Below are 20143 nucleotides of genomic sequence, written 5' to 3' on the forward strand. Positions count from 1 at the left end.
AAGGGGCTTAGCAGGTGGGGGCCTCAGAAATAGAAACCTCTTCTCAGGCTCATTTAGATGCCGCCAGTGGAATTACTAAAATCTAAACATTTCTTGTCTTCTCTTCCATTGAGCTCCAGATTTTCATTTGAAGCATGGGTACATGGCTTAGACTACAGTAGGACAGGCTACTCTGATTGACAATCCCACTCAACTCTGTTGAGTGGAGCAGAGCAATTTCTTAAGGAAATTAGTGTCTATTATCAAAACTGAAGTAAAATGGATGTTGGCCAGGTTAAATGCTGCATACGTCATGATGGCAGCCCTAATTACAGTCCCTAGTGTCATAATTTCTATAATTTTCCCATATTTTCTTCTATTCCTATTTCTTATTCACTTGTTTCTAAACTTAATTTTATAGGCTGCTTTTATCTGTTGATTGATGGCCAAAATGGTGACTTTCTCATCCCTTATTTGACCAGTCCTAAATTGCTGGGCATTTAGGATATTGCCATGAAAAATAACATAGAGATGTGGTGAATAGTGATAGCCAGCCTCAGCTGGCTTAGTGGTATAGTGCGTCTACCCATGGGGGTCCAATCCATATTCTATTGTGCTTCTAGAAGAGAGAGTAAGACAAAATAAGTCTAAATTACAGCAAATGTATATAAATAAAGAGGATTTCATCAGACATTGGAACTGTCAAAAGGTGGTGAACCTTATCCTCCCAGGGACTGATAATCTTCTCTTTGGCCATTAGGAGGCAAGCTGATTTTCATGGATCCAGGACCCATTGAGCTCAGGGTATACTCCATCCTCATTTCTGATGGTGGGGAGCTCCGGATTGGATCCAAGGACAAGCCCTTCCAAGGCAAAGCCGAGATCAAACTCTACGGGAGTTCTCACTCTACCCCTTTCTTTCCATATGGTGTCAAGTTCCTGGCTGTGAGGAGTGGAACACTTTCCCTGCATGGTGAGTGAAGCAGTGGACCCAAAGAGATGAGGTAAAACGGTGTCTAGACCATGTGCTGGTGATGGGGCAATGGTAAAACCTCTTAAAAATCTTGGACCATCTGTTGCTGAGGCGACAAAGTTAATTACAGCATGGGCACTATTTCCTTAAGTAAGAAATGCTAGTGGCTATTATTCTTGTGGCAGACAGAGTACGTTTAGTCCCCAGTTATTTCCTCACTTACCAGTAGGAGGATTCGATAACCTCCACCCACCGTCAGGTGACTTTCATGTCTCCCAGTGGTTGGACCACACTTCCCTGTCCTACTGGGACATGGGGCTTAGCCATGGACCTGCTTTGGTCAAGGAATGTGAGTGGAAGTGATATACTGCATGGCCAAGTAGAAGTTTTAAGAGCTGTTACAATGCTTTGCCCATTTTGCCCTTTTTCCTCTGCTTGAGAAGAGGCTGTCCCAAGTAGGATTGGCTCCTTCAGTTTGGGAATCAAAATGAAGACAGTAGGGGCCGAGCTGAGGTCCACCTATTGCCGAATCAGCGTGAACAGGGAATAATCTTTGTCATGGTAAGCCATTGAGATTTGTGTTAGTAACTGCAGCAAAGTATAAAATGATGAACTTTAAGTATCTCTCTCTGGATTCTTATGTACTTTTGGTTACATAGCATGAGCCAAAGGGAAATAAAAATGCAGGCTCAATCTCCAGAAAACATGATGTCACCTACATGGGCATTCCTATACTGGCATAACAAACTAAAACCCCATTACCTATCATAGAATAATTACTCTAGACATGGATGTGTGCATATGCTGAGGACTCTGCCATTTTGCTCTGTCAAGGCTCTGTTATACAGTAGTCATCTTTATCTGTGGAAGATAGGTTCCAAGACCCGCAGTGGATGCCCAAAATCATGGACAGCACAAAACCCATATACATACCATGTTTTCTCCTATACATACACACCCATGATAAAGTTTAATTTATAAATTAGGCACAATAAGAGAGAAACAGCAATAACTAAAAATAAAATAAAACCGCTATAACAATATATGATAGTAAAAGTTATGTGAATGTGGTCTCTCTCTCTCTCAAAATATCTTACTTTATACTCACCCTTCTTGTGATCACGTGAGATAATAAAATGCCTACATAATGACATGAAGTGAGGTGAATGAGGTAGGCACTGCGACCCAGTGTTAGGCAAATATTGATCTTCTAACATATAGTCATCTATATGAGGATCATCTGCTTTGAGACTGCAGTTGACCACGGGTAACTGAAACCATAGAAAGCAAAACTATGGATAAGGAGGGACTAGTGTCATCTATGGGCTTCAGTCATTGTTTACCGAAAAGCACTCTTTTGGCTCTTTTAGCTTTCTATGATACGAAGTGAAATCTTTTCATCAAGCATTTCATCTTTGGACCAGCCAGACTGCTGCACACTGGGAACGTATTTTGTAAGGCTTAAAAAACCTATAACTATCTGGAGAGAAATTCAAAATGTCTACAATATTGATTCTTAAGTTCTAATTTGTGGAGGACTCTTCTTTCCTATCTTCATCAGCAAGAACTTACATCGATGTTGTATCCCAGCATCCACCAAGGTTTTCTATCTATTCAAACTTCAGCCATGGTCTTCAATGTTAGCTCCAGTCCAACAGCCTGGACTCATCAATACAATGTGCTGCTGTTTAGCACTGAAAAAACACAGGTGGAGAGTGCAAGCAGGCACAGAACAGTATTTTCTGTAGATCATCTGAAGGACTCTGAAGCATCACGGGTGTCCTCTGATTTGAAAGCCACTGTCCTGTAAAATGCAGACCCACAACTCTTGCTAGAAATGGAAATTCAAATGCAGAAGTGTGAGGACTCCTAATTCTTTTCCTTGGCTTCTTTAATTCTAACCCTTTCCATGCTCATGTTCTATTATGAAGGATCAGCATAACAGCTCATAAGTATACCTTATGTATGTGCATTCTCAATGTACCCTGTACTCCTAAGCCTTTGTGTTTAAATAATTGTCAAATTAAGAAAATCGTTAGTGCCATTGCTGACCATCAATCAATTATGGGGCAACCAAAGCAGAGTAGATGCTTCTAAAATATGTTGACAATTCTGAAGTTTACAAAACAATGTTGCTACTTTAGCCCTGTGATGTTACTGGACATTGAGAAGGCAGACACCTCCTCTCCTTCCCTTCTCTCCTTCTGTTTCTCTGGCCCCCCGCCCCCCAACCTCCTACTCTTTTCCTTTCCTGCATTTCCAGGGTTAGGTTGCTGTACTCATTTCCCCAGAGTCCTGCCAGTTTGGGAGTAACTAGGACCTCTCATAAGCCACAAAGCTTTCGAAGTGAACACAAGGTATTTTTCCTCTCTGAAATGTTATTGCCTCATTTCATTCATGTGAAGGAAACCCTGCACGGGAGAGAGCGCAGTCACCAGGTAAGGGCTCCCTTCTCTAGGTCTCTGTCAGGGAACCCCCAGCCCAGCCTGCATCTCATCAGCCCTCCCCTGTCTCCCTCTCCTGCACACCTGAGGTCTTAGATTCCCCTCTGGCAGGGCAGTATAGTAAGGCTAAAATCGTTACATAATTTCACTGGCCTTTTCCCAGGGCCTGCCATGGGTCTGATGACCCTGGGGCTTTAAGGGAAAACTAATTTTCTTTTGCTGTCACGTATGCAAAACAGTGAGCAACCTGATTCACTACTTTGCATCCAAAGTCCCTAATGACCCAGTGCTCATTCAGCTTCCTGGTGTGATGTCATGAGATTCACCACCTTGTGCACAAAAGATTTGTCCGGGAGATTTTTTTTTACAAAATCCAGGTTTCTGGGCCTCACCCCCAGAGTCTGACTTGGAGGGCCTGAGTGGACCCGGAAACATGCATTTAAGTGGGCCCCTGAGGCGATTTGATTCAGGTTGCCCACTGATTACTCTTGGAGAGGTGCTGTTTTTAGTGGTTAATAGTTTTGGAATCAGAAACCCGTCCAGTTCTGCCACTTATCAGCTATGACATTGGGCAAATTAAGCTCCATGAAACCAGGAAAACATGGTCCCTACCTCATAGCCCTACTGCTTGTGAACTACTCTGAGGTATTTGGCACACAATAACACTCAAGCAAAAATTAGTTATGGCTATTTTATTATATCCCTCCCCCGCCCCAAACACTCAGTACCCAGTGCCAATTATCTCATGTTTTCTTGTAGGGGGGAAGGGGAGAGGGGCTTCTATTTAAAAATATGGCATGGAGCCTAGAGACTTTTCTCCTTATTAATTTTCTTGCCTACCACTCCTGATCAGAGCAGGAGAGAGGTTTTAGCTTGGGAAATCATGAGGTAGCAACATTCCCAGGCATCTTCTGTTCTGTTCCCACTGCCCAGCGAACACCTTTTGATGTCAATCTTTGGTGGTGCAGCTCCTCCCCGGGGGTGGGAAACCACCCTTCCTGGGTGTGGTTACAAGAAAGTCTTCTGGAAGCCATTTGCGTGGGCCCCAGAATAGCCAGAAGCAGAGCACTGTCCAGCAAGGAGACCTCTTGCAGGCATTTTATTCCTAACGTCCAACAGTGAGAGGACTGACTGATGGGTACTAATTTAACTCCAGCTCTGGTCCCAGAGAATCACACAAATGGCCGGCACGTTAGTGCTTTCCCACCTTCTGTCTCCTATCTCATTCTTCATTGCTGCCCCTGGAACCCTTCTGCTCCAGCTGATTTTTATCGTGGTTTCATATCGCTAAGCAAACAGGTTTTGCTGTTCAGCTGTCATGAGGAAAGATGGAGTTGAAAGCCCGTTGCATGTTTTTCTTTTAATGTAGGAAAACCCTCACACGCTCATACACACACACACACACACACACATGCACACACACACACAGCCATCTTTCTTGGGGTTTGGGAGTGGATTGAGGGCTATTCCAAATCTCTGATGGGGTTCAGATTGCTTAGTCAATTCTGTCACCTGCCTCCTCTGGTAACGTGACAAAAAGGGTCTCAGGATTCCTCCCAAGTGGCAGTCTTAGGGTTGGGTGGCTGTAGTCGATAAGGAAATTTCACTCTTGCCTTTTTCTTTTCCCACTCCGTCTGCCAATCCAGGTTCACTACCCCAATCCCAGTGCCAATCACCTGTCACTTTTCAAGGGGGCTGCTGTCAGCCTGGGCAACTTGAATTTTTGACAATGTAATTACGGCCCTTGCTTCCACAGTGGGAGTCTGAACAGGATGGTGGGGCTTTTATTGATTGTTCAGCAGGGAAATTTATCAATGTCTCTCACTTCATTTCCAGTTCCTCCCTGAGAAATTTGGCTGACAGTTTCTTAGGAGAAAAAGCAGTCTTACGGCCTTGAATGGACTTCTGTCTTTGTCCTTTTCAAGAAATTACAAGATACAGGCATTAAAAATACATGGAAGTTTCTGAGAAAAGTGGGTATGTGGGAGTACAATTGAGGAAAACACTAAGGCAATTGTTAGGAACATAAGAATTTGGTAGGAACAAATAAGAAAAGAGAACTAATATAAATAAGCAAGTTTAGATATGTTTTATTTTCCTTCTAAAGGCATCAAGTATATTTAAATTCCATGCTGTTTATAAGTACTATATCATGGGCACTATTTTAGTTGCTGAAGGGCATCAGGCTGTCTTGAAGCATGGTATTGTGTACATGGAATAGACGTGAATGTAGGAGAGTGTTCCTGGTTCTCATCCTGTGCTCCAGATATTTCTTGGAGGAGCCTCAGGGATTCCCCAGACAATGAAGTATTTGGGGGTCCGTCAGTAAAGGTTTAAATTGCTCAAGTAATGCATTCATTGCTTATCTCTATATATGTGTTCAAAGTAATATTTCATTAGAAGCAAGGGTTCCATTGCTAAAATAGTGGTTAAAAACAAATACGAGCACATCCTTTAAACTGTGGCATGTAGATCCTTTGGAGGAGTTTAGGGCTCCTCTTTGTATGATTCCTTCTTTCCCCAAGACTGATAGAGCTTGGGGACTGTTCCTGTGATCTACTCTGTGATGTAGTAATGAAACTTTCCAGAGCCTATCTCCTCTTAGAACAGTCCCTCCAACAATGTATTTTCAGATCTCTGCTCTTTTGTCACCTGACCAGCCACTTTCAGTCGGGTCTCCCTCTATATCCATAACATCCCCTCTTGCCCCTGCTTTTTACCTATTACTTCTAGATCATGAGTCTTCCCCATTTTTCTTTTCTGTCTCTCTTTCCTTTGGGCTGGAATATAAACCATAGCAGTGGCATGGTATTTTGGTGTGTAGCTTTACTACTCTTAAATTACTTGATTTTAAGGGACAGAACCCCAGTGCAAACAAACTTAGAACAAAGGATTTAGGAGTTCTTGGTCAAGCCACAAGGTGGATAGGCAGGCAAGAGACCTCAGGTGTGACTGTCTCCATGGTCCCCATGCTGTCAGGACTCACTCATAGTCCTTAAGTCTGAGTCTCTGTGCATGTTATACTTCACTTGCTCCCTATATGGCTACTGCATTTTCTGGTTTCAAGTGGACTTTGGTTTTACACCACCAAAGAAAAGAGCTCTGCCAGCAGATGATCCCACTTCTGATGTGTCCTCAAAAGGCAAATAGTAGCCTAATGACACATCACAATGCCTACATCATTCACCTCATTTCATCTCATGATATAGACATTTTATCATATCACATCGTCACAAGAAGAAGAAGGGTGAGTACAAGAAAACATTTTGAGAGAGAGTGGGACCACATTCCCTATTATTAGGATTGTTTTATTTTATTATTAGTTACTGTTGTTAATCTCTTACTGTGCCTGATTTATAAATTAAACTTTATCATAGGTATGTACGTATAGGAAAAAACATAGGATACTAGCATTTGGCACTATCTGTGGCTTAGGCAACCACTGGTGGTCTTGGAATATATCCTCAATGGACATAGGGGAACTATTGTAAATGCTATAGTTTTTCTTCCACCTTTTCAAGGATCTTGGATTTTCTCAATATTGAAGAGTTTGTCTTCCCCTAGCACTTTTTTACCACAAACTGTTACCTGAGATTTCATGGGAATCTGGAGCTGGTGTGGTGTGTAAATTGGCCATAGGTCTTTGCAAATGGTACATTTTTAGGGATGGTTGAGAGACTTGAACCTTTTAGAAATCTGACTCAGAACAGACTTTATTTTTCTCTAATCACTTTCTTAATCAGTGTTCTGATGGGTCTTTTTTTCCTGTTTCCTTAAGCCACAACACCTGGGACATCATAGCTTTCCAGTTGATTTAAGGTTATTAATAAAGGCCAGTTCCAGGGTTCCTGGGTGGCTCAGTCAGTTAAGTGTCCAGCTTGGCTCAGGTCATGATTTCGTGGTTCATGAGTTCAAACCTTGCATCGGGCTCTGTGCTGAGAGCTTGGAGCCTGCTTTGGATTCTGTGTGTCCTCTTTTTTCTCTACCCCTTTCCTGCTCACATTCTCTCTCGCAAAAATGAATAAACATTAAAAAAATTTTTTTTAATTAAAAAAAAGGCCAGTTCCAACTCATTCAGTTCTCATGCAATCCTCCCTTCCATTCTCCTTCTAGAGGCTCTGTCCTGAGGCATATTTGAGTGGCAAGGGTTTGCCCTGCTCCTTTGCTTTTCCTCCTATCCTTTTTATTTTATATTTTCTTGGTGCTAGGACAGGTTGAAGAGGTAAGGCAAGAAGGCTCACAAGCTTTTTACCGTGCTCTGTGGTTGTAGCCTCTGTTAGGTGTGGCTGCTTCCCTGGATAATGCTGGCTGACTATTGATTCTTTCTCCAAAGATTTCTGCACAAGATCGCTGGAGCCTTGTGGGAGACCTCCCACTGTTTACAGTGTGGAGGCCACCCCCCCGCCCCCGCCGAGTTTACAATGCTCTTAGGTTCCACCTTGGGGCCCATTTTGGGTGGAGTACCGGAGCATTGGCTCAAGGCAAGCTACCTTCCCCAGAATCCACTTGATCCAGGAGAACGTTACAAATTTGTCCACACCAACGATGTTCTACTCACCACCCCTTTCCCTGCTCCAGCTCTCCTTTTCCAAATTATCCTTTCCCCTGTTAAATAGGCATGGACAACGCAGCAAATGTGCTGCATGTGCAGACATCCAACCTGGGGAAGGAAGCCAGGCTATTCTTCTTGCAGATAACCCTATGATTGCTACTTTTGAAGCCCTTTTTCTTTAAGTGGAGAGAAGTACCTCTATGGAAAGGAGAGGAAAAGGCCATGGCCAGTTTACCCAGGCTGATGACTCACCCCTATTTCTGGGAATTCCTTTGAATGTCCTCTTTTTGTTGCTCATGTAGCCTGGGGTGGGGTCTGTCCAGAGATAGTTCAGATGACAGAATTAGATTAGTCTCCTTTTTGTAAGCCCCAAGGAAGTGTCTGCTTCCTTACTTCATGGCTCACTTACATTGTGAGGTGCTATCATCTCTTTGTTTCCTGCTTGCACCCTCTTGGTTGGTTTAGGCGAGCAGAAATCCTGCTTGAGAAGTTGCTACATTTGCACCCATATGAAAGGGTACGCCAAAAGATGTTGGGGTGAAGGGGAGGGCAACTGTGTTGATTTTTGAGTTTTTGTTTGTGTGTTTTTCTGTAATTCATTTGGGTATAGGGATGGGAAAGAAGTAAGATCGAATTGAGGGGAGAAATGGAGGAAGACTGATGGGGAAAATTTAACATCTGTTCATTGCCTTCTATAATCTTCATTTATTTATATTTTATTTATTTCTTAATTTTTTTAATGTTTATATATTTTTGGGAGAGAGAAAGAGAGAGACAGAGCAAAGGGAGAGGGGACCCAGTATCCGAACCAGGCTCTTGACTCTGAGCTGTCAGCATGGACCCCGACACAAGGCTCAAACTCACAACCTGTGAGATCATGACCTGACTGAAGTCAGCTGCTTAACCAACTGAGCCATGCAGGTGCCCCTATAATCTTAAATTCAAACAACTTCAATACAGCATTGGGGTTCTGGCCGTGTGGTATGTTTTGGTAGATCATCACTATGCAGTCAAGTTTATGTTATAGTGTGAACACTGTAATTCCTTGATCTGGACAAGAGTGACCTTGGAATAGTCTATACTAAAGAGTTCCTTAAATTAAGAGTATAACCCACACTTTAAGGAACTTGTTTAAACACGTTAAAGTGAACGTGCTGTTTTTAAGGTTTTTAGGATTTTAGGTATTTACATGTAAATGCACACTGCTAATTAGTAATGAGTTCTGGCTATTCAATAATCCAAGTACAGCAGGAATCCCACTTAGAAACACATTGTAAGCTACTTTAAGTTTCTATATATACCTGAAAGTGTTGGCATTAGTCAGGTGTTTTTTGGTTGCAAGTGACAGAAAACTCAATTCAGACAAAAGATAAGGGCATTTATTGCCTCATATAACTGACAAAAATAAAACAAACTTGAGGCACAGCTGCGTCCAGGTGCTCCAATGAAGTCATCAGGCCTTTGTTTCTCTGCAACTCTAGGCTCTGCTTTCCTTTGAGTTGGCTTCATTTTCAGTCAGGTTCTCCCCTGCTAGAGGCAGAAATGGGTCTCTGCAGCTCCATGTGGAAGAGTGATTCTTTTCCAATAGCCATTTGACTCCTGAGCAAATTCCAACATTTACTCCTGTCAGTGTTCACATTTCTCCTTCTGTTTTCTCCCCCTTAGCTTTTAACACTAATATATTATATACAATTTATTTATCATATTTATTTTACTTGTTCTAGAATCTTCCTTAGTAGAATGTATATATCATGATCGCAGGGATTTTCCTGTTTTTTTGTTTTGTTTTGTTTTTTAATTTTTTCATTTATAACATTCCTATTGCCTTCAACAGTGCCTGGATTCATAGTAGGCTTTTAAGAAATATATGTTGTGTGAGCAACTGGATGAAAGCTTGAATAAAACCTCACAATTAACTTTGGCCCTGTTTGGGTCATAAGCCTGTCACAAAAACTGTTGCTATGACCAGGGTAGAGGTATCCTTTTGGCCAAGAGGGAGCAAGGGTGTAGACAACCACCCAGACTATGTTGTCTTAGGTTGAGGGAGGATAGTTTATTAACATTAAAGCTGTGTTATGTAGCCAGGATAAGAGAATGGGTACGTAAAGATAATAGCTTGTCTATTTTTTAAACATATGACAATCTAACATTTTTACTATTACTAATTTGGAATTCCAAATTAATAAGTCTTTACCGGATACTAATATATTCAAATTTATTTAGTTTGGCTAGAAAAAAAAGAAATGCTAACAAACCATCAGTCACTTCACTAAGCAAAACCAAAGCCACATTTGATAGAAACACAAAAATAGAAAATTTAGAATTAAGGAATATATAATAATGTTGTGATATTTTCTAGGTTTGATTATGTCTAGAAAGTGTTAGTAAAAGAAGGAGGTTGATTTTAAGACAGTTTTCAGTTTAGGGGATTCAAGACCATATGAATCTTGATCTGGACTGGCCACTCTTTTGTATAAATGTGTACATACAGGGCAATGGGCAGCAAAGGTTATCAATCTTGAGCATAGCTGGTCCTTGAACAATGCAGGGGTTAGGGGAATTGACACCCTGCACAGTTGAAAATCCACATATAACTTTTGACCCCCCCCCCCCCAAACTTACCTTTAATTGCCTACTGTTGACTGGAAGGAAACCTTACTGATAACATAAATAGTCAATTAGCACTTATTTCCTGTGTCACATGTATTATATACTGTGTTCTTATAATAAAGGGAGGTAGAGAAAAGAAAATGTTATTAAGAAAATCATAAGAGAAAATACACTTACAGTCCTGTGGTAGACCCATATAAGTGGACCTGTGCAGTTCAAACCCCCTGTTGTTCAAGGCTCAACTATAGGACTTGGCTGAAGCCAAAACGAGAAAGGAACCTCATTATTATTCTAAGAAAGCTAAGATGGTGTTTATTGTTTTCCAGTAATCCATCAGCCAGAGACCTGGCTGTCATTCTTGATTTCCCCTTTTCTATAATTCCCCATATTGTATCTGTCACCAAGTCCTCATTTTAATTCTTAGATAAATCCTGAACCCATTTACCATTTACTTCTCCCCCGCCTCCCCTTACTATCACCTTTGTTCACGATACCACCAATTGGTGTGTGGGCTTACAGTTTAAGCTTTCTGGTTTATCTACTGGTTGCCATTTTTGGCCCTGTCTAGTTCATTCTTTACCCTGGAACCAGGGTGATGTATATTTTTTTATTTATTTATATTTGATAGAGAGAGTGCTCAGGTGCACATGTGAACAGGGAAGAGGCAGAGAGAGAGAGAGAGAGAGGGAAAGAGAGAATACCAAGCAGGCTCCATGCTGTCAGCAGAGAGCCCCGTGGGGCTTGATCTCACAAACTGTGAGATCATGACCTGAGCCAATACCAAGAGTTGGATGCCTAACTGACTGAGCCACACAGGCACCCCACCAAGGTGATCTTTTAAAAACACAGATCTGTTTATATCATGCTGCTGCTCAAAGCCCTCTGGTGGCTTCCCATTGTTCCTAGGATAAAGTCCATAATTTCTAACATGGTTACAGTATTCTATATGATATAGTTCCTGCCTACTCCTTTTGCCTTGTTTTCCAGCTCCCCTCCTACTCCTCTCGCCTCACTGCAGTGCTCCAGACTTGGTAACCTTCTTTTAGTTTATTAAATAGTTAATAATAGTCTTGACTTGACATATTTTACATTTTTTAGTATCAAAAGAAATTCAACATTGCTAAGTAAATGGAATGCTACGTGGGCCAGAGCTTGTGATTTTTCCTTCAAAGAGAATTCTTCCATATATATCATCAAAGCAGTACTATTAATAGTATTGCTTTCAGCCTGGTCATGGAGGAAGAGTATCGTTGAATTGGGCATTATGTTCGGTATTTGTTAAAATTGGATTTTGCCTAGATCCTGGCACTTTATAATTTTCAAAACTGCTTCCTGTTCTTTCCTCTCATTCAACTCTCACAACAACTCTGTGAAGTAGCAAAGACTGGGATCATTCCTTTCATCTTACAGATAATTAAACTGGGGCCCAGAAGGGGAGGTAGCAAACATTCATTCCATCCGCTTCATACACGTAAGACACACATGGGCTCGCTTCTAATTTGCATACACATACCAGGTGTTTACCAGTGGCAGAAAGATGGACAGAAGATACTCCTTTCAGGTTTCTGGAACTGTCTTCTCAATTTTAATTTTTCAGGTTGTGTTGGGATTCCAAGTGGGGACTTACCTCTTTTGGCTCCCTTTGTAGTATTCTTGATGGGGACATAAAGAACCTGTTTCTTTCCCAGTTATTTACCTTCAGTATTTTTATGATGTTTTCTGATCTGTATAATAGCAATTCTACAATTTTTGAAAATGGTTTCTACCTTTGATGTCACACATAGAAAACTCTTTCCTCTATAGATGATATAAAAATTTACATATATGTTTCCTGGTGTATGTCTGTCTGTCTGCTTGTCTGTCTGTCTGTATCTATCCATTCACATTCGTGTCTTTAATCCAGGGTTAGCAAACTATGGCCCATGGTTCAAATTTGTTTTTGTAAACAAATTTTTATTGAAGCACAGCCATGCCCATCTGTGTGTTTAGGTATTATCTATGGCTCTGTCATGTTGCAATGGCAACAGAGACTGCCTGGTCTGTAAACCTGAAACAATTTACTATCTGGCTCTTTACAGAAAAACTTTGCTAACTCCTGCTTTAATCCATCTGGAATTTATTTTGATATAGCGTATAAGTCAGTTATCTAATTTTTTTTTTTCAAATGGCTAGTCAGTTTTCTCCATACTATTTATTCAAAAATTCAATTGTGGTACCTGAAAAATGGCCCCAGATATGTTCATGTCCCAATTCCTGGAACCCACGAAGATTACTTTATTTGGCAAAAGGGGCTTTTCAGATATGATTAAAGATTTTGAAATTGCGAGATTATTGTGGATTTCCTAGAGAAGCTTAATGTAAGCACACTGGTATTTATCCGAGGGACACAGGAGGAGTCAAAGAAGAGGATGGGATGGAAGGGAGCAGAGACAGTAGGGATGCTCCATGAAGACAGAAGAGCCCACAAGCCAAGGAATACTAGGTGGCCATTAGCAGCTAAAAAAAGCAGGGAAACAGATTTTCCTTCCTCAGAGCTTCCAGAAGGAAACAATCCTACTTACACCTTGATTTTAGCTCAGTGAAACCAGCTAAGATTGGAATTCTAACCTTCATAACTATTAGGTAATACAGTTTGTTGTTTTGAGACAATAGTGTTGTAGTTGTGACAGCAGTAATAGGAAACTAATACAGCAACATTTCCCTGTGATTGTTAATGTTAGCCTGATCATACATTCAGTTCTCATCTGATATAGATACAGATTAATGTCTTTTATAAATGACTTTTTAGAACAAGTTTAAAATCTGGCAAATAATGTGAATAGACATGTCTGCGTAATTAGTGCAAATGGCCAGTTAATATGAATGCATGTGGAGAGGGCTCAGGTTTATCCTATGTTGACAGTAAAAGATTCTTTTTTGTTTTTTTTTACGAATTTTTGTCTACCTTCTCATTAGTAATCAAAGAAATGCAAATTAAAACAAAAGTGATTTTTTTCCCGCTGAACAATCAAATTGACCAAAAAAAAAAAAAAAGTAGAAAGTCTGAGGAACTGGCATCCATGTATGCTCCTACTGGATATACAAGTATGTGAGTCCTCCTGTCAGACAATTTGGTGTTTATATCAAAAGGCTTAAAACTAAGTGTATGCCTTGATATTGCCTTGATATAGCAATGCCACTTTTAGGAATTTATTCTAAGGAGGTGATCATTAGCATGTATAAAAATTATGCTCAAGAATGTTCATGTCTGAATTGTTCATGAAAGCAACATATTGGGAAGAAACTGAGTATGAAGAAATAAGGGATCTGTAAACAAAATACACAACTTTTCAATGAGATGTTATGATACCATCATGATGTTAAATTATGTACAATACAGCTGAAAGATGTTCCTACTAAGTTAAGTAAAGAGAATTTGCAAAAAAAAAAAAAAGGTATGTCAAGAATTATAGAACACTTCTGTAGTATGTGTTGAATTATTTACTTATATATGAAATTTTGCCAACGTGTGAACATAGGAAAGAACTATAGGAAAGAAAAGGCATACATTAATCTGTTGCAGTAAGATTCTGGATGCGTTTGTGTCTTCTTTTGCTTCTCTATATTTTTATATTAAACATTATGTATCATTTGCTTTTCTAAAATGAAATTACACTATTGAAAATTAGTCATCTGTTCCTCATTGTTGCCTCCACTCCAAACCATAAACTGTGGTAGTGGTTATCAAAATTACTATTGGGACGCCTGGGTGGCTTTAGTGTTTGACTCTTGATTTCAGCTCAGATCATGATCTCATGGTTCGTGAGTTTGATCCCCACGTTGGGCTCTGTGCTGGCAGCTTGGAGCCTGCTTCGCATTCTTTTTGTCTCCCTGTCTGCCCCTCCCATGCCTGCGCATGCTCTCTCTCTCAAAATAAATAAATAAACAAACATTTTTTTAAAAAGTATCTATCTGGTCAGAAATATACCTGAAGTTTTTCGTATTTTTTGGACAATGAACAGAAGTGGGTATTAAAGACACGCTACAGAAGCCTTTTGTTCTGAGCAACTGGATTTTGCACCTCTATGTAAAGGACTGGCCAGTACAGTTCTAAGAATGCCATTTGTTTAATTGGCCTGAAATCCTCACAGGAGCTAGGAACAGCGTTACAGATGTTTTCATATATCTTACAATTCCCTATTTCCTGGGTATTTTGAGGTTTATATTCTTCTTAGTCACTTATTTTTAATTATGGTAGTAAAAGTAAAAGTCAGATTGGGTAGAAACAAAGGTTAGCCTTTCCTTTATGCCTTTGGAAAAGGCTTGGCTCACTGCACCATCCAAATAACCTTGGTTAGCCTTAGTCTACATCCCTCTGCCAACAAAATGGTAGACTTCTTAGCATTGGGAACAGACTGTGCTCGAATCCCTTTCATCACAGTGTGGAAATGTTTACTGCTCAGCTGTGGATACAGCTAGCTGATCTGCACATTTAGAGGATTGCTCTGTTGAGCCTTCTCCTCCTGCAGGCACATGTTCCCTGCTCCATTGGTACCACCCATGATTAACCAGTAATGATGCAGAAGGCTCATAGTGCACATACAGAGTTGAGCTCATGCAGGATTCCCTGTCAGGTTTTGTCTTTGACCAACAGAGATATCACAGCAAGTGGTTCTCAAGGGCAGAGGGAAATGGTACATGAAAAATACCCCATTCCATCTCTTTGGTCTGCCAGATAGTCTTATATTAATGCTAATGTCACAGTCTCCTTTTCTGAAGTATAGTAAATTGGATCATCTCCAATTCACAAATGGTTTGAGTTCAAAGTGTTCCTTTGTAAGATGGTTGTTTGGAATTTAGGATATATTTTTCTCAAGGAAATGCTGACAACCTTGTGGTTTAGGACCCAGGTGAGCCCTCAACAGTCTGTTTCCCCTAACTCTCCTCGCTGTTTAATGCTAGTGGGAGTATAGCAGCTGACCACTGAGTATAAGACTAATTGCATGGAGAGTAGGTCCATTTCTACTATGGGATACCAGGAACACCTCTCTCTCCATTTGGGCTCTACTATCATAATTCTTATTGATTACTAGAAACAGAAGGTGCTCTCAGTCCCTCTGGCCTTAGAATGACTTCTGTGGCCCAGAGGCAGACTCCTGGCACGATGCAGTTTCTGGGAGCAGAGAGAACCGGTCGGATGCAAGGTGGAATCATAGGTAATAGTCTTTCTCCAATTTCTCTGGCTATTTATCACCTCTTCCTGTTGTTAGAGATAGTATATGACTAGAGAATTTGGGTCAAGTGCTGCCAGGAGGAAGGGAAAAATGAGAAATGATAGAAGGGCAGGGTTTTCTCTCCATACCTTTGCCCTCAAAGCTCAATTCTGGCTACTATGCAGAAAGGGAGATGGAATGAACAGTGGGAAATAGGACACAAACACGAAGAGATGCTAGGTGGGTGCCCAGACCTTAACAGTAATACAAGGGTAAGGAGGTGGGGAGGAATGGGTCCTTAGGCAGTTGCATGGTCGAATAAGACTTTCTTCCCACTGCATTGTCTTGTTTAATTATGGGCAAGTGTGTGTCTTCATCTTTTAGTTTTCTTCCTTCTATTGCTCCCTTTCGGTTTCTCCTCATCTACTCAATTTTAGAATGACAATGTTCCCATGGTCCTGATCTCAGGTATTTTTCACAATTATATACTTCTCCCAGGTAATCCCACTCATTTACATAGATTAACCTCTGTTTATATATTTCTCTTTATATGTAACTTCAGACATCTCTTCTGAGCTTCAGACTTTTCATTTGGATATTCTCTTTAATATCTAAAATGTAACCTGCCTAAAATGGTCATCTAAAGCTTAGTATGTCTAAAAGTGAATGCCATTGGAGTATAAACTACCTGAAGGCAGGGGTTTTGACTGTTTTTCTCACTACTGTATTTCCAGTGGCTGGAAGAGCACATGGAACATAGCACATAATAGGTGTTTAATAAATGTTTATTTAATGGATTCTTTTTTCTTCTTCCCTAAATGTCCCTGTTTATCTATCTACCAACTTGGTTCTGCTCTTGGTCAGCCTGTAAGTCACCATTGACTTCTCCTTTACCTCTAGATCCAATCAGCCAGTCCTCTTGATTCTCCAAAAGATATCTCAGATTTTTATATCTGTCTCCAGATCCACTGCCGAATACTTATTAAAACTTCTTATCTGACCTACTGCACTCATCTTCTACATTTACTGCAGCAGCCTGCTACACAGACTTCTAACTTTCCTTTTACCTCCCTGCAATCTTTTCTTCACTCAACAGCCAGGGTGACCTTTAAAAACATAAATTTGATCACATAACTATTTCAAGTTAGATTTAAGTCCTTTGAAACAGGCCACCAAGGTCCTGCACCAGTCACACTGTGCCATCTCATTTGCCTTCTCCAGATACCCCTCTCTCCATTTAGTTCCTGGAACACATCAAGCTCTCGCTTGCCCCCTGGCTGGCCCTTGATCATCTTAGGACTTGACTTAGGTTTTTTCTCATTCTACCCAATATGCAGTAAATATAGTTTCTCACTAAGGATTCTCTCCCCTCAGTTTGATATGTGTACTCATGGTTTTAAAATATCACTAGTCTCACAAGAGTCTGATTTCTCTGTTACCATATTAAGTATTATTTTGGTGGTTACTTTTGGGATAAACTCTTAGTTCTTTGAGAGGGCCTGAGAGTCCCTTCCTAAGTAGGTCTTGCTCACCTTCCAGATGCAGTCTCACTGACTCTCATCAGCAACCCCCATTCCCCGTATGTGCATTCTGCCAATGTCACATATATAGCAGTTATTTGAATGTGTCACATTGGCCCACATCATTGTATATACCATTACCTTTGCCTGGAGTACTCTGTTTTGTCATCTGGCCCACTATGACTTATTCCTAAAGACCCAGCTCAGTTATCACCTATTTGGGAAGCATTCCCAGAAACAACCCCCCTTTTGTGTGAGTGAAGTACCCACGCCTGTGCACCAGTAGACCCTGGATGTCCCTCTGTGTTAACACTTAAAATGGTACATTTGTGACTTTTGTCTGTTTCTTGTACTGGTCATGGACCCTGGAGGACAGGTCCATCTTTCTTTCGTTCTTTTTTTTTTTTTTTTAACGTTGATTTATTTAATTTGAGAGGGAGAGGGAGAGATCCAGGGCTCTATCTCACATCCATGAGATCATGACTTGAAATCAGCTGAAATAATTTGAGCTGAAATCAGCAGTGGGATGCTTAACCGACAGAGCCACCCAGGTGCCCTCCTTCATGTCTGTCTTTCCAGTGCATGAGAAGTGTTCATCTACATAAAAGAAAAAGCAGAATTCGTTGTTTTGCTACGCATAATGTGAAGCTGCAGGTGGAAATAGAGGGAAATAATTTGCATGTATTTCGGAAAACTATTTCTAGTTCTTTCGTGAGTTCCTTTATATTTCTATTCTGATGTGAACATTATTTTAACAATATGATTCTTTCCTTCATTTCTCCCCTCCCTTCACTCTCTCTTCCTCTTCTTTTCCTTCACTACCTCCCTTCCCCCAAGTGATTTGGAAAGGTCTTGGCAGTTATTCACTTGGAATAAAGATTGAAGTCCTACAAAATAAACATAGAGCAATTAGTGATTTTAAAGTGTGTTAACCCACAAAGATTATTTTCTTTCTCTTCATGCCCATTTGGTAAGATGGTTCTCTGGGACTGTGTAATTATGGATGAATGGCACTGAAATTCTTGGACAATAATTTGTAGGAAATACAATTATGAGTAGAAGTCATTAGTGGGAGTAAATGAATAGTTTGTTGGTTAACAGGTCAATGTTGAAGATCCAAAGTGGTTAAACATTGTATTAAATTACACATTAAGAGCATAACCCTTTTCATTTAAGCATATTTATAAGTTATTGAGCTTTTTAAACTGTATTTTTATGTTTTTTGATTTGTGGTAAAGAAAGGAAGGGAGCTGCCCAACTTGGGTTTCCTAAGAGTTCTGTGAAGTGAAATGACTCACGTTTACAATGTGGGCAATTCTTTCTTCATCTCAGAAGTCAGTGGGTTTGCTTTGTGAGGCACTTAAGTAACATTTATGAAGTAAGAAAAATAATTCTGTGAGTATCAAAGCTGATCAGGTACAGTTAATTCAGTTATTTCGGGGTTCAGGAATTTTATTACGCGTCCCGTTGTTTTGGTTCTGGACTCAGATGACCCAGTTTTAGAACTCAGTGCTGACATCTCATTATGATCAAAACTTATCCTTGAAGCATTTTGGTTTTTGCATCTGTACAATCTGTTAAAAGGAAGACAACAACAAGAAAAAACCAGTTCTTCCTTCTATTAGAACTTCTTAGCATGGGTTGGGTTTGTTTTAAGTTCTAAATAGATGTTTGTGTTGTTTTTTCTGCTTTTAGCATATTGGCCATTATATACTCATTTAGGTGTCTATCCGATGGGGGTTTGTAAGTGAATGTCCAGAAGGCAATATTCAAAATAGTTAACTCAAATCCTTATGAATTGAGCTGAGTTGAGGGCCCGTATCTGAGACAGACCACATGCAGTCTCTGTCATCCTCTCTTTTCCCATCTGCTCCTTTGTGTAAGTTTCTCCTCCCATACAAAACAACTCAAACAAATGGCCCACAAACTAGCCACAAACCCAGGCATACCTAAATCCCAGATGTAAACATATCTTTTGCTCAAGTAAGAACTCCACATCTCTATAGTGTCAATAGGAGGAGGTGGACATAAGGATGGGCTGAAGTGTTCCATGAAATTCAGTGGAAGAAGTGGGCCTTGAGCTGCATTTTGGAAGACTAGATCAGAGAAGGAAGGCCAGGCACACAGGTGGAAGGGGAAGAATGGGTAAAGGGATACAGGTAGGCATGATCCTGTTAAGTGAGAAGGGGCAAAGAGACTGGGTTTCCTGGAATAGAGTTTATTACAGACTCAAAGGCCATAAAGTAGAGTCAGATTATGGAGAGTTTTAAAAAATCAGAAAGGGAATTTTGGCTTTATTACTGAGTACTGTAAGCAGATACTGCAGGTTATAAATAAAGAAGGGATAAAACTAAAAAAAAAATTAGCAAGGTTTAAATAAAGAACAATGCAGAATGGTCAGAAGAAGAAAAGGTGTTTGCAGAGGGTCTAGCTCAGGTGATTATTATAATTATTTTGACATTTGTGAGTTTCAGATGACAGTAGCTGTCCAAATGTCAATATCCACTATGTTGCTGGACAGATGAGGCTGGCACTGATGAAACAACCAAGACTGATGCTTTGGTCATTCACATAAATATGTTATTTTGCTATGAGAGTGAATAAGTTATGAGATAATTCTACTTTCCAAAAGCGCTATCAACATTTCAAAGGACGTATGTATATGTTAATAGTTAAAAACACACTTCAAATATTCTCTGTGATTTTTTTTCATTCATTCTGACTTAAGTATAATTATAAGAATGATTAGTTAAGAAATACCTTTGTTGTTCCTATTCTTGATTCTGCCACCTGGAGCTTGCATGTTAATAGGTGCATAGTAGGTGTTTTTTGCATATTGATTTAGTACTGTGCACAATTGATCACAGAGTTTA

At 40.2% G+C, this 20143-nt stretch overlaps 1 protein-coding gene across 11 annotated transcripts in view; it reads left to right on the forward strand.

The window, feature by feature from the left end:
- The window catches only part of PKHD1 (PKHD1 ciliary IPT domain containing fibrocystin/polyductin), a 482749-nt gene that overhangs the window by 172918 nt on the left and 289688 nt on the right, over window positions 1-20143 (forward strand). For all 11 annotated transcript variants that reach the window (XR_008298567.1, XM_053222692.1, XM_053222697.1 and 8 more), the window contains one exon: window positions 740-952. Coding sequence is in view for 10 of the 11 variants with exons in the window: in XM_053222692.1 (XP_053078667.1) it covers window positions 740-952 (213 nt within the window). In the remaining variant the exon portion in view is untranslated. The remainder of the gene's footprint in view (window positions 1-739; window positions 953-20143) is intronic.

Source organism: Acinonyx jubatus, chromosome B2 (assembly GCF_027475565.1).
Source record: "Acinonyx jubatus isolate Ajub_Pintada_27869175 chromosome B2, VMU_Ajub_asm_v1.0, whole genome shotgun sequence".
NCBI classification, from domain to species: Eukaryota; Metazoa; Chordata; class Mammalia; order Carnivora; family Felidae; genus Acinonyx; species Acinonyx jubatus.